This window comes from Siphateles boraxobius, unplaced genomic scaffold, assembly GCF_051911475.1.
Source record: "Siphateles boraxobius isolate OS27281-9 unplaced genomic scaffold, OSU_SipBor_1 22, whole genome shotgun sequence".
Taxonomy (NCBI): Eukaryota; Metazoa; Chordata; class Actinopteri; order Cypriniformes; family Leuciscidae; genus Siphateles; species Siphateles boraxobius.
The window spans coordinates 6619729-6635000 of record NW_027508833.1 but is presented as its reverse complement, the minus strand read 5'-3'; the positions used below and the strand labels follow the sequence as shown (position 1 = coordinate 6635000).

Below are 15272 nucleotides of genomic sequence, written 5' to 3'. Positions count from 1 at the left end.
TGCTCAAGAAACATTTTTGATTATTATCAATGTTGAAAACAGTTTCATATTTTTGTGGAAAATATTCATATTTTATTTTTCAGGATTTTCTGATGAATAGAAAGTTCCAAAGAACAGCATTTATTTTAAATATAATATTTAGTGACATTATAAATGTATTTACTGTCACATATGTTTATATCATTGATGAATAAAAGTATTTTTCCTTCCTAAAAAAATAAAATAAAAAATACAGACCCCAGATTTTGAATGGCAATGTAAGAAAATTATTGATATACACTGAAAATAAAGTGTAGCAACTGAAGGAAAATAACACATTTTACTAAGTTATTACTAAGAAACAGCAAGTAACATTGAATTAACTGTTTTTCAGAATTTCAGAAATTTTGAAATAGTATTTCCTTGTAAAACATTCTCCAATACTCTATATTTACAGCTTTATATCTACAAACCTTTTTTATAATTTTAAAAATAAAGATTATTATAGTATATTTTACAATAAATATTCGTTTAGTGTTTCAGTGTAACTTTAAATTTCATGTTTAATTCAAAGCATTACTTGCCAATTCATTGTCATTATTTACTAGAAATTATTATTATTATTTTTTTTTTCATTTTTTAAGTAAACCCAAAGTTTTCAGGATAGATCTGAGTAATATATGTTTATGGTATAAATCCACATATATTTATAGACATAGTTTGGAGGTTCAAATAGGTGTATTGCTGTAACCTTTTGTGCCGTATATCGAGTGAAACGCTTCTGGAACAAGAACAGATGTGGGCGGGGCTTGATTTTGTTACTGGGGAATTGATTGGCTGGTTGGATGGGTGTGGTTTGCTATTGGCTGATCTCATGTGAGTGACAGGTTATAGCCCCGCCCTCGTCATCAGAGAAGAGAAGAGATGTTGCAAGAGGAACTTATTCTGATTCAAGATCATTAAAATAATAATGATGAGCACAGATAAATCATTTAGAATAAATGTTAAATATTCCATAAAATCATAAAAATGGTCCATTTTGATTTCATGGTGTCTTTACCGCTCTGGGCTGTGTTTCCGAGAAGCATCGCTAGACATGGTCAGAAGTTCTGTCTTTATCTGCAGTTCAACGAGTCGGGATTTCGAACTGCTGGATCTCACAGATCTCGACCTGTGGTTAGAAGAGTTTCTAGTTTGCATGACATGTGGACTCTATAAATCCTGATCTTGAGCAAAATAAGCAAGCTGACAATCAGTACAATCTATATCTTTTATTCAGAATACATACAAATGTAATTTATGTCTTTTAGTTTGTCAAGAGATTTAAAGCGTTGCTTTTGAAGAGTGTGCATGTGTGAACGTGATCTAGTGCGTAAGAACGAGGCTATGATTGAATCTGGAATTAAAGCAAAATAACTGAGAAAAATTTGAAATAGTCCTCAGATGCTGTGTCCGTAATCTATAGCAAACCATCCAGCATTAATTCGATCTCAAACAGATTCATTAACAGTAGTTATTACTCCACCAAGTTAGTGACGTCATTAACCAACGTATTTGAACGATCACTTTGTGACAATATTTTTCGGGAAACAGTCGTAGATAGCTAGTTGATTTCTTCAACGATGCATCGCACTATGATAGTGAAGCAGCGAGTTACAGCGTTGTACGGGAAACACACTCCTGGTTGATTGTGGTTGAGCAGATCTGTGTGTTCAGGCACTGTGAAGCAGAAGTGTCTCTCTCAGGTGTATACTCTGTTAAACTCTGGCTCTTCTGCGAGATCTTCAGGCTAACTCCAGTCCAGCGCTGCGGCCCGAGTGCAATTATATTACAGCGGATGAAATTCTGTTAGTATGACCGACCCGCTGGAATCAGATTATCAGATTAGACCCAAACTGAACATGATGCTCAGCATGAATTTAAATGGGTTGAGCGGGAACAAAAGCAGACGTGAGCGGGATCATCCCGAGGAACGAGAGGGTCCTCGTGGGCAGAAACTGACTGATATCAATAAGCATTACAGTACATCGCCTGCGTTTTCAAATGATAAAATTCAATTGTATTTCTCACTGGAACCAGAATCGAGTGTTTTCCTGGGTTTTTCTACAGCGTTATGAATCTGCTCCACAACAATTGGCTTTATTGGAGTTCAATGCGACGATAGAGAAAGACTAAATCACACAAAATAACATGAATGCTATAAAGCTAGGGCTGGGTACCGAGTTCGGTACTTTTTAGGTACCGACCGAATTGCATCGATACTACCGAGTATCGAAACATGTCTTGTTTTTCGGTACCAAGTTTCGGTACCTAAGTGGTTAATCTCGTCAACGTCAGTGAAACAATAAACATGCAGCATGATTGGCTGTGGCGGAAAAACACTAGTTTACGCGGCTGCCCAGAGACTTGGCTCGTCGCACGTGAGGCTGTAGTGTGTCTGTGTGTGTGTGTGTGTGTGTGTGTGTGTAAGCGTCCCAACCCAGATAGATAGAAAATATGTGTAAATTATCAAAAGTGTACCTACCTATGCACGCGATGCAATATTTTCGACAAGATAATTGCTGCCAAGACTGGCAACACGGTAAATCTGATAAGGCACTTAAAAGCGAACAGATATGAGAGTAGAAAGTTTATCCGTCTTCGACTGCAAGAACTGGAGCGCGTCACAAATGAACCGAAACTCAGCGTATAGGATACTTGCCTCACAGGCATGAGAAATAGTCATATATACGGTCAAAATATGTCTACTATTAAACGAAACAATTAGAAATAAATAGTTTTTGTTACCTAATCCATAGGTGCGCGCGCGTTCACTAACGTTACTGCAGGAATGACGAGTCAGCATCGCCATAATCATCTTTGCAGCCAACACACTCAGTAAACACTTGTTCATTAATAAACAATTAAAATATATCCTTGCTATTGTTTCCTGACACATCCATAATCATTAGGCTACTTCTGCCAGTGCTTTGCGCAAGCTTCATGTGTGCTGAGCGCGAGGAATATATCCCGCACTCCAGTAGCCTATATTTAATTCAATTCACATTTATTTGAATAGCATTTTTCACAATACATAGCGTTTCAAAGCAGCTTTACAGAAAATGCATGTGTCTAAATTACAATTTAGAGTGTTCTGTTATCAGGGGTGACTGTGTGTAATGCATTTCATTTAATTTTCATTCAGTTTCAATGTTAAACAATGCATTAAGTTAAGGCAGAAACAATGAGCTCATTGAAGTAAAGAATACATGTCGTTAAATTATTAGGAAACATAGAAAACTTTAGCATTGGTGCTTTTTTACAGACTCAATATGAATGCAAAAAGTCAACAAACTGAAAAAATAAAATTAGGTAATGTTATATTGTTAAAACTTTCATAAAATTGGTATCGAAAAAAGTATCGTTCAGGAACCGGTATCGCAGTCAAGGTATCGGTATCGGTATTGGTATCGAACATTTTGTTACGATACCCAGCCCTAAAGCAATGATTGTGTTTTCTCTGGTTGCGCACTAATTGATTCACCAAAGAAAAATTCCTTTAATGAATCAGTCAAAAACTCTCATGATTCAAAACTCGGTCTAATGACTCACTGAATCGTTGGAAATGAACTATTAAAAACAAATGTAAAAAGCAAAAAAAAGTACAACACTTTACAGTAAGGTTTTATTTTTTAACATGAATTAACAAGGAAGGTATTTTGATGTTTTGGTTTATCGTTTATGGAATCTTTAAAGATTTGCAATTGTTACTTGGATTTGAAAACTGAGCCAGAGTCATTAATGTTTATGAACAGTCATATTTAGTGAAATATCAGAACAGGAGCGTATATGAATCTGATGGTGGTTCCCACTGCTGGAGAGATTCTGCTGAGCGCATGTTTTATATATGAACATAGAGCCATTCAGACATTTATGCAATTATGCTAAGTGTCCCCTTCATCGTGACCTTTGACCCGGGGTTAAGCTCCCCTTGAAGTTTCTGAATAAAGCCTAAATGGAATTGCCCTGTATGCAACTGTTTCTAATATATGGCTGTTAATAAATCAAATGAATGTGCAGAAAGGTGTGTGTGTGCATGTATCTGCGTATGGTTTGACTCTGATAATGAATGAATGAGACACAGAAACAGTCTCCCATCTTCAGCAGCTTTAGTTTCTCCTGCCAGGTTAAAAAAGTGATTAAACAAACAGATAATATAATGTGCGGCTTCATCTCTACTGTCTGCATGCAAAATACAACTGTCAACTGTGAAGATTTACTAGACTTGAATATTTTGGTAACACTTTAGTTTAGGGTCCAATTCTTACTATTAATAGTTGCATATCACTGGTATATTGGCTGTTTATTAGTTCTTATAAAGCACATATTAATGCCTTATTCTGCATGATCATATTCTACATCCCTTAATCACACAATACATAAACTTAACAACTTCCTTACTAACTATTATTAAGCAGTAGTTAATACTTAATAGTGAGAATTTGACCTTAAACTAAAGTGTGAGCTTTTTTGACCATTTATTATTATATTTTTATTATATTATAAATTATGTTAACACTTTACAATAAGGTTCCAACTAATAATGAGCAATACATTTGTTACAGTATAATCTCTGTTAACATTAGTTAATAAAAACACAGCTGTGGTTCATGAAATAATATTAACAGATGCAACTTTTGGTTTTAATAATTTATTAGTTATAATTTATTAATAATTTGTTAGTTAATAATTTATTAACTTTAACTCAAATTAATAAATGCTATAGAAGTATTCTTCATCTATAGTTCATGTGAACTAATGTAGTCAACTAATGTGAACAAATGAAACCTTACTGTAAAGTGTTTCCTAATATATTTATTTATAGCTAGAAAAATGTATCAATTCTTATACAGTATGCTTCAACTGTTTTATGTATATGTGTGTTTATATATATATATATATATATATATATATATATATATATATATATATATATAACAGTTGACGCATATAAGAATTGAGACATTTTTCTAGCTATTAATTTATATACAGTGATTAAAAACATGTATCATTGTGATAATGTTTAGTTGTTTTAATGCACTGAATATTTCACATTCTTTTCATCACATGAAGTCTGAACTGAATCAGCATGTTCTTCCAAAAAATAAAGTATTCTAGATAAACTGGCGGTGTTATTGTCTTCTGAGACTGAGATGTTTTCTTCAGCGAGTCTGAACTGTATCAGCATGAATCGCTCAGATCAGTCATTCTTACACTTCGACTGCAAGTCTTGTCATTTACTCATTTTTACGGGCCTGTGGCACTTAGTTTGGGATTTCTCTCTAATATCCATCAGTGTCCGGGACACAGCCATCACACGCTCTCAGACAGGGGCCTTTTTTCCACAAGGTCAGTGTTTTAACAAGGAGCTATTTTGTATTATTTATTTCAGCCGTTAACCTTTCTGTGATGTTCCAGAGGTGGAATATACCGTTGAATAAACATGACACTAGAGACGGTGAAACGCTGCGATGAGATTTCATTTGACACGGCGACCCCGTCTCCACGGCCATGGGAAACCAGCGCGAGAAAATAAGGGTGACCTTCAACCCTTGACCTTGAACCCAGCGTCATCCGCACTTACAATTAAATCAGTCAGAGGAGCAGCTGTCTGCCTACTCGTGCTCGTATCTTCAGTTTGAGCTCAGTTTATTATTTACTTACGTTTCTTTAAATGGAGGACAAAAAGCATTTAGAGCATTTGTGTTACTTTAAATAAAATAAACTTTATCTGAAATAAAATATATAAAAATACTCAGCTATCTTCATTAAAACTTAAAGCTTATTCAACTTAAACTAAAACTGAAAAAAAAACTATAGACATATTTAAAATGACAAAAACAACAAAAATACTAAAACTTGAACTAAAATGTAAAAGTAAAAACTAATTCAAATATTTATAAAAACTTATATTAGTATCTCAGTGATACTAAAAGTAATACATACTGATTATTTCACGTACATATAAAAATCTGCCATATGGAGTTATTACATGTTAAACAAAGGTGAAGCTAAATAAAACATTTATTATGATTTTATTTAAAAAAATTAAAGGTGATTATAAGATTGAAGATTTTTAAATATTTTAAAATTCAAATGAGAACAAAAAATAAAAGTAAAAAATTATTATATTTCTTTATAGTACATTGACATTTTTTAAAATAAAAATAATAATTCAAAATATTAATAAACTCTCAGTGATATAGTATACAAACAGTGCAGGTGTTCAGTGTAATGGTCAGAGTTGATTTGTATGGGATTAAGGGAAGCTTCGGTTTATTAATGCTGGTGGATCCGTCGTGACCCCTGAAACAGCTGTGTGTGACCCCGTCGTGATCCCTGAAACAGCTGTGTGTGACCCCGTAGTGACCCCTAAAACAGCTGTGTGTGACCCCGTCGTGACCCCTGAAACAGCTGTGTGTGTTACCCGTCGTGACCCCTGAAACAGCTGTGAGTTACCCCCTCGTGACCCCTGAAACAGCTGTGTGTGTTACCCGTCGTGACCCCTGAAACAGCTGTGAGTGACCCCCTCGTGACCCCTGAAACAGCTGTGTGTGACCCCGTCATGACCCCAAAACAGCTGTGTGTGACCCCGTCGTGACCCCTAAAATCGCTGTGTGTCTGACCCCATCGTGACCCCTGTGACGTTCAGTGTGTGTAGGACGGGCTGAAGTAAACCAGGCTGTGTGTTTGCGTGTGTGTGTTTGACCAGTTCTGCCTGTACGCTGCCTGTAAGAGTCGAGAGGTTTTCTGTGGCTGCAGAACACTTTACTTGAAGACTATCACTTTACTTGATAGAAGTATTTTAATGCATTTATAATGCTATTATAATAATTGTTACACCTTTAGAAATACTGCATTTAAAAACATGACAAACAACAGATTCCAGATGCAACAAAGAATGTGTTAATTTTAACTTTGGTTACAATTATTTATGAAAAGATATAATGCATTACAATGCAGATTATGAAAATATCTATATCTACATAAAGGCTTCAAGTGTTGCCAAACTTGCTTCGGATTGTTATGGCTTGAAATAATTGATTTTTCGGCAACTATTCTCCGATATTTTTGTGCGATATTGTTTTTTTTATTTTTTATCAGGACCATATTCAAAATTAATATTCTTTCATAGGATTGCACAATGAATAATATTTTAATCACAATCACAATTTCTCAATTAATTCAACAGTATTGGCCCACTGGTTATTTATCCCGGAAATATTGTTTTTATTTGTTATTTATCACAAGGCTGTTTGCGCTGTTTGTTTAGGCAAACCTTCTTAAAAACTTGAATAAACCAAACATGAATCTCAACTATAATGTTTGAGATTGTTGTTGCTGAATAAATCTGCGCTATGATAGAAAAAGCTGTTGCACTTTATTTTACAGTCCTGTTACGCATGTACATACTACATACTTATTACAGTAATTTCTGTACTAACTGGGTACTAGCCCTAAATCCATGTAGTGTCCTTATATTACCCAGTATTTTCTTATTTAAGAACACTGTAAGAGCATGTGAGTGCACATACTTTAAAATAAAGTGCAACCAGAAAAACATATTTAGAAATTATCGGAATTAATATTAGTCACTGTTTTTTCTTTTGAAAAAAAAAGCTTTTTGCAGTGTTCATAATGTGGAGAGTAAATCTATATTATGAAAACTCTGTTAACATTTTTTTTTATCATATATTATACTTATCAAATGTATATGATAAATATAATAAATCAAGAAACTAGACAATAAACCCTGGATATGAATTGACATTCCCTTTATTCATGCTTACGTGAAAGTGTGATAATATAAAAAGAAAATTCTAAAATGACAACATTTATGATTAAAGGCTAGGCATGCACCGATTCAGATCTTTGGCCGATACTGATAATTCTTTATTTTTGAAAAACTGATAACCTATATATTGGCCGATAAATCTAAATCCTAATTTTTATATAATTTTTGAGAGCCTGATTACAAGAACGAAAGTCTCACCATTAAAATCCATGTCCTAAACACAGACTGCACATGTTGCACTTTACTGTATTTTTATCTTATTTTTTTAAGTGATTTCAATCATATTTTAAGCAGTTCGAAACCCTCATGTTGAACAGTGCGCATCTGAAGTGTCTCAGCTAAAGGAAATAATCCATTATTTATCGGCTTTAATATATCGGCCAAGTTGTATCATCCGGCCGATAGCGATAACATTAAAAGTGTACATATGTCGGTTGATACCGATATGGTGGCCGATATATAGTGCATCCCTATTAAAGGCCATTCACACAATGAATAATGACTAAAGAAAAATGAATAATGAATAAAGATAAAAATAACAGTATTAGCGTCCATAACAACGCACAATATCTGAAAAAAATCTGTTTTTTTCTGTCGTCTGCCACTTTAAATGCATGAGCTCTTTAATTTCTGATTCAGATCTAGAGGAAAATAGCGTCATGGTTCAGCATAACATAAGTAAGTTCAGTGATGGTTCATTTTTGTTGAAAAAAGTTATCAATTTAGTTCATTCATATATATAGCTGCTCTGGAGAAAACAGTGATGTCATCGTCCAGCTCAGTTCAGTTCTCATATAATGTGTTAATCAAAAAATTTGTTGAATATTAAGTGACATTAAAATATTGTCGGCCCAGATCCGGCCCACATCTGGTGCACATGGATTCCACACGTACCAGATCTGGGCCGACACTATATTGCTGTCTGGGATCATTATAGTCCCAAAATAATCCCATTTAACAATCATCGTTTAGGTGCATCTTGCGATGCATCGTAACTCGCTGCTTTATTACCATGGTACGATGCATCGTTGCATAAATCAACTACTTAGTTACAACTGTTTCCCAAAACTACATTCTCACAAAGTGGTTGCTCAACCACGTTGGTTAATGTCACGCAGGTGGTGGAGTTATAACTTCTTTTAATGAATTTGTTTGAGATCAAATTAATTCTAGATGTTTTGATATAAATTACGGACACAGCATCTGAGGACTATTTCTCATTTATCTCAGTTATTTTGCTTTATTTCCAGATTCAATCATAGCCTCGTTCTTACGCACTAGATCACGTTCACACATGCGCACTCTTCAAAAACAACGCTTTAAATCTCTTGACAAACTAAAAAACATAAATTACATTTGTATGTATTCTAAATAAAAGATATAGATTGTACTGAATGTCAGCTTGATTATCCTGCTCAAGATCAGGATTTATAGAGTCCACATGTCATGCAAACTAGAAACTCTGCTTCTAACCACAGGTCGAGATCTGAGATCCAAACACACAACTCTGCGATGCTGTTTGCAAATGTTCGTTGGAACGATGGTTTCGGGAAACATAGACTCGTTGAACTGATGATAACAATGGAACTTGCAACCTTAGTTAGCTAACGATGCTTTCGGGAAACACACCCCCTATTCTTATGCACCCAGAAAGCAACATAGTGTTGGCCCACATCTGCTACATGTGGATTCCACACGGCCCGGATGTGGGCCGGATCTGGGCTGACACTATGTTGCTGTCTGGGCACTCAATGAATTGGATTTTGTTGGGTCACTGCTGACGGCTTGTTTACTGAAACTGATCTGGCATCACACTTGTGTTTTTGCACGCTGGCCGTCCCCCTCTCATGTGTGTGTGTGTGTCCTCCAGGCTGCTGACCAGGATGGCCGCTGAGGAGCGGCACATGACGTCCAGCTGTGGCTCCTATATTAAGACTGAGCCCTCCAGTCCGTCGTCTCTGGTGGACACGGCCAGCCACCCCAGTCCCGGCGCACACTCGGACGCTAGCGGCGGCTACGCCAGCGCCATCAACAGCCACTCCAACGGCCTGGACTCTCCGCCCATGTTCACGTCGGGCGGGCCACTGGGCGCGGGGGGGAGCGCCTGCCGAAAGCGATATGAGGACTGTTCTAGCTCGCTGCTCGACGACCCCGCCTCCATCAAGTGCGAGTACATGCTCAACTCCATCCCTAAACGCCTGTGCCTGGTGTGTGGAGACATCGCGTCCGGGTATCACTATGGCGTTGCCTCCTGCGAAGCCTGCAAGGCCTTCTTCAAGAGAACAATACAAGGTAGGCTATCTGCATGCACTCTTTGCTGTATGTAATTCACCCTTCGCAGGGAATTTGATTGACAGGTGAGCTGAACAATCGTAATTGCGCATTTTGGTCTATTTCTGTAATTTTTATCGCAATTCTGACATTATAACATGAGTTTATACCTCGCAATTCTAACTTTATATCTCGCAATTGTGATTTCATATCTCGCAATCCTGACTTTATAACATGCAATTGTGATTTTATATCTCGCAATTGACTTTATAACACGCAATTGTGAGTTTATATCACGCAATTGTGATTTTATATCTCGCAATTGACTTTATAACACGCAATTGTGAGTTTATATCACGCAATTTTGATTTTATATCCCGCAATTGACTTTATAACACGCGATTGTGAGTTTATATCACGCAATTGTGATTTTATATCCCACAATTCTGACTTTATAACACGCAATTGTGATTTTATATCTCGTAATTGACTTTATAACACGCAGTTGTGAGTTTATATCACGCAATTGTGATTTTATATCTCGCAATTGACTTAATAACACACAATTGTGAGTTATATCACGCAATTGTGATTTTATATCTCGCAATTCTGACTTTATAACACGCAATTGTGATTTTATATCTCGCAATTCTGACTTATAACACACAGTTGTGAGTTTATATCACACAATTCTGACTTTATAACATGCAATTGTGAGTTTATATCACACAATTCAGACTTTTTAAAACGCAATTGTGAGTTTATATCTCGCAATTCTGACTTTATAACACGCAATTGCAACTTTATATGAAGCGATTCTGACTTTATATCACACAATTCAGACTTTTTAAAACGCAATTGTGAGTTTATATCACACGTTTCTGACTTTATATCTCAGGGCTCTGTCTTAATTGCGACAAAGCAGTCAGCAGAGTTAGTATATTAACGTCGGTGGATTTGAAATGTGTACTTTCCACGTTTGAAACAACATTCCTTCTGATGATCATTCATGTTTATTTGATGCTATAAATGAACTAGAAGGAAACAAAATGATCGGTTCATGAGGAGCTTAAACTGAGGCAGCGATCTGTTACGACACATTAAAGAGCCACAAAACTGTATTTATTCTTTAAATGTCTATAAAAAATTACCAAATTTGAAAGTTGAGACTTTGTTTCTTATCAAAAGTAACCTGCTCTATCCTGTCTGTCAGCAGGTTGTTAGTCTCTTTGCTTCGCAATGTATTTTTGTATCAATGTAGAGAACATGATGTAGGAACTGTAACTAAAGGGAGCGGGTCTTTGCGAACGGTCATGATGAGAAGTCAATCTAATATTTCACTATGAACTGACACGATGAGAAACGATGAACTATGAATGGCCAGTAGTCAATAAAATGATGATGCTCTTATTGACGTATCATCATGACATGGTCGTGGTAATGTATGGTTTGGCGCCAGCGGTGACGTTTTAGTAATCAATCCATTTGATCGCCTATACGAGGTTTACTGTTACAGAGACATATGATCAGATGACCACACTGACCAGAGCGGATGAAATAGCCAACTCTTCTCACTACAGCACAGTAGGAGTGGACAAACCAAAGCAGATCTTGACTATAAGTCATATTGTGTCTTAATTTGGACCTATTTTACAGAAAGAGACCATTTGACTGACATGTAAAGCACTGTAAAGAACTATAGCTATAAATATAATTATATTGATAACTTTATTATTATCTACACCAGTGGACGATATCGATCTGTTTATTCTTTGCATGCGCTGCAGTTTTGTCTTCTGTTGCTTTAAATGTTCGAGTTCTTTAACGCAGGATGGTTTCTGATTGGCTGTCGATGTTTTTAGCAGATGTTGATGATGTTTTACGTTCATCAGCAGAGGGGAAAAAATGCTGTGAAAATGATTTTTCGAGCTATATCTTTATCTTTATAATTATTGAAATTTACTGAAGTTACTGAAACAATAACTACAATTAAAATGGAAAATATAAAAGTAAAAACTATAATAGAATCTCGATGCTAAAGTAACACTGTGCCAAAATGGATGGATGTTTTACTTGCTACTAAAACAAAACTGTGTTGTGAAAATTATTTTGAGATCTATTTCTTTATCGTTATAGTTATTGTCCTTGTTGTGAACGGGTCTTTAGGCTTGTTTTCACATGCAGTTTAGGGACAGGTTTACCAAAATACCAAAGACTAGATTCATGTTTTACCAAAACAAGAACAAAATCAGACAATAGCATGGTGGTTTCTGCGAACGGCTGTATAATAAGAAGTCAAATGTAGCAGAAATGTGTGTCGACTCAGTGTGTCGAAATTCAGTCTCTACTCAGCAGGGTTATTATAGTTTACTATAACATAAGCCTTAAAAAAAAAAAAGTTGTTTGGTAAAAGGTTAACAAAAACAAAACAAATATATATATATATATATATATATATATATATATATATATATATTTTTTTTTTTTTTTTTTTACAATTTCATTGAATTTCAGATAAATAAAACTAAAACGGAAATAAAAAATTAATCAAATCTATATAGACATGATTTAAAAAAAGTATAAAAGATAAAAAATGACATAAAACACAACAAATTTACTAAAACAATAACTAAAATTAAAATGGAAAATATAAAAGTAAAAACTATTATATTCAAACTATTTATAAAAACTATAAGAATATCTCGATGCTAAAGTAACACTGTTCCAAAATGGATGGTTGGAAGTTTTACTTGCTACTAATACAACTTTTTAACTGCTTTCAAGAGGGAAAAAATGAACAGACACGTTTCATTGAAAGCAGAGTGCGGACAGACGAGTTATTCCTGTGTATGAATATAGTGCGTTCTGTGAGTCTGTTGTGAGTTGTCACTGTAACGCAGAGGATTCTGTCGTGAATCGAGATGTTTAGGGTCACAACAGACGAACAGCATCACAGAGTCAGAGTGAACTGATACAGACAAGAGGAGCCACGTGTGTGGGCGTGCGTGTGCGTGTGTGTGTGTGTGTGTGTGTGTGCAGTATATGATACTCAACAAAACTTGCAAACTTTTTTTTTTAGACTTTACCTAAGGTTCAATAAACTGTTTTATTATTTCACGTACGTGTTTAAAGCCCTACTGTATGTGTTCATCTTCAGCATGAATTATGACAGATTTCTGCCCATCAGTGACAAAAACAAGAGATCACTCTCAAAATCCCCAAACTCTCATGCCGTCAGGTGTTTAAACACTCGCTTTCAGGACCGCTTGTATCGGCTTTAAACAGTCTATGTACCTTTTGTGAAGGCAAACAATCACAACTCGTCCAAAAACGCTGCTATTTGCGCTCACTGTTGACGAAACACGAGCGGCGTACCTCAAGTCACATATTTAGAGTCAGGCTTAAAAAAAACACAGCGTTTGCGACGAGACACTCGAACGAATGAGCAGAATTAAGAAGAGGAGAGTTACAAGAAAAGAAAGAAAGAAAGAAAGCGTGGTTGTATTGTCAGATGGCGATTGCCCTCCTCTATCGCTGTGTTGATCCTCTTGGAGCGCTGCCTGTAATGGAGCTAATCTCGAGCCGTTTGTCCGAGCCACAGGAGTTTTGTCAATAACAATCAGCGTTCAGCAGGAGTAATTAAGGCCGAGGCTTTTCATTATGCCGGGGGGAGGGGCTTGTCTCCGGGGACGACCGGTGCAATTAGAAACGCAGGCACGCGTCGCCGGGTAATTTCAGGAAGGAGGGAAAGAAAGAGAGGACTTTCTTTAGATTGAAGAGGGACTGGTTTTTGTCTCGTGCAAGAGCCGGACGACTAATGGCATAATAAGCAGACGAAAGGCTCGGGAAGAACGAGGGAGAATTTTAGGCAGAAAGAGACAAGGGCAGGTTGAGACAACGAGAGGAGGAAGAATAGGGCAGACGCTGAGCTTTTGACAGAAGAAGACAAGTAAAGAGACATGAGAGATGTGGATTAGATGTGATTAAGTAAGTAAATAACCGGGTTGAGGTTGAGGGTTTCTATGATCCAACAGACATTCGGTCTGAAAGGGATAACAGGAAAAGTTCAGAAAAAAACTCTATAAATAAATATTGTGAGACTTATACAATAAACCAGCTAACAAAAATATGTTTTTTTCTAACTGAATTACTCGGGCAGATTTACTTGTCCAAAAGGACAAGCACATGAAAAGGCTTAATGTCGAGCCCTGATTACAATATTGCGTTACTCCCTTCAAAAGTAACTAATTGCGTTACTTTTTTTCACCTGTTTTTTTATAACATAAAAGGTATATTTTTGGGCAAATGTAAAGACCCTCTCACACCAAAAGTGAAATAGTAAGGAAGTGCAAATTCACGCGTGTTCAGTAGAACAACAGTAAACAAAACTTTCAGCTGTGCTGTTCTGGATAACAGAAGAATAGATGCAGGAGAAAAAAGTTTAACACTTACTTTACCAATAAAAAAAAAAAACAACTATAGTCATGTTTGCTTATGGTTTAACTGAATCATCGAAGGTCAGAAGCAACAATTGCCATAAAGTAAGATTAAATGCATACAAATGTATGTTTATTTTACATTTTTAGTTATTGGAGGTTTGCATAGTATTCTATGCAAGAAGAAATATATGATATGTCGCCTTTGTTGCCATTGGCTTTTGGCTTGCTTAGTTGGGGACATTTAATTTTATATTTAACAATATTATTACAACATTATTTTCCTGTTATCTCTGTAAAGCTGCTTTGAAACAATCTGCATTGTAAAAAGCGCTATATGAATAAAGGTGACTTGACTTGACTTGACTTGACTATTCTGATTCTGCATTTCACTGATTTTATTCATTTTGAGTAATATTGAATCTCACTTTTTTTGTGCAATTGAGATGAATAAATGCATGCTCACATTTAGTCTAGAATTACATTAACCATCATGTTCACACACAACGCCTCTGCACTTCTATTTGTCTCAACATGAGGACAGGAGAGCTGTCAGTCAATACATGGGAAAACAAAGTTGCGTTGCTTATTTGAAAAAGTAACTCAGATATTTTGTTTTACAAGTAATGCGTTACTTTACTAGTTATTTGAAAAAGTAAATTGTAATCTGATTGCGTAACTCAAGATACTCGACTCAACACTGAAAGCAACACATGGTGATAGTTCCCTCAGTCAAAGCTGTTCTGAGTTCA

The 15272-nt window shown here is 35.8% G+C and overlaps 1 protein-coding gene across 3 annotated transcripts in view; it reads left to right on the top strand.

Annotated features, from left to right (window-relative positions):
• The window catches only part of esrrb (estrogen-related receptor beta), a 115395-nt gene that overhangs the window by 45359 nt on the left and 54764 nt on the right, over nucleotides 1-15272 (top strand). For all 3 annotated transcript variants that reach the window (XM_077238533.1, XM_077238532.1, XM_077238531.1), the window contains exon 2: nucleotides 9684-10105. In XM_077238533.1, coding sequence (XP_077094648.1) covers nucleotides 9697-10105 — 409 coding nt within the window. In that variant the 5' untranslated portion in view covers nucleotides 9684-9696. The remainder of the gene's footprint in view (nucleotides 1-9683; nucleotides 10106-15272) is intronic.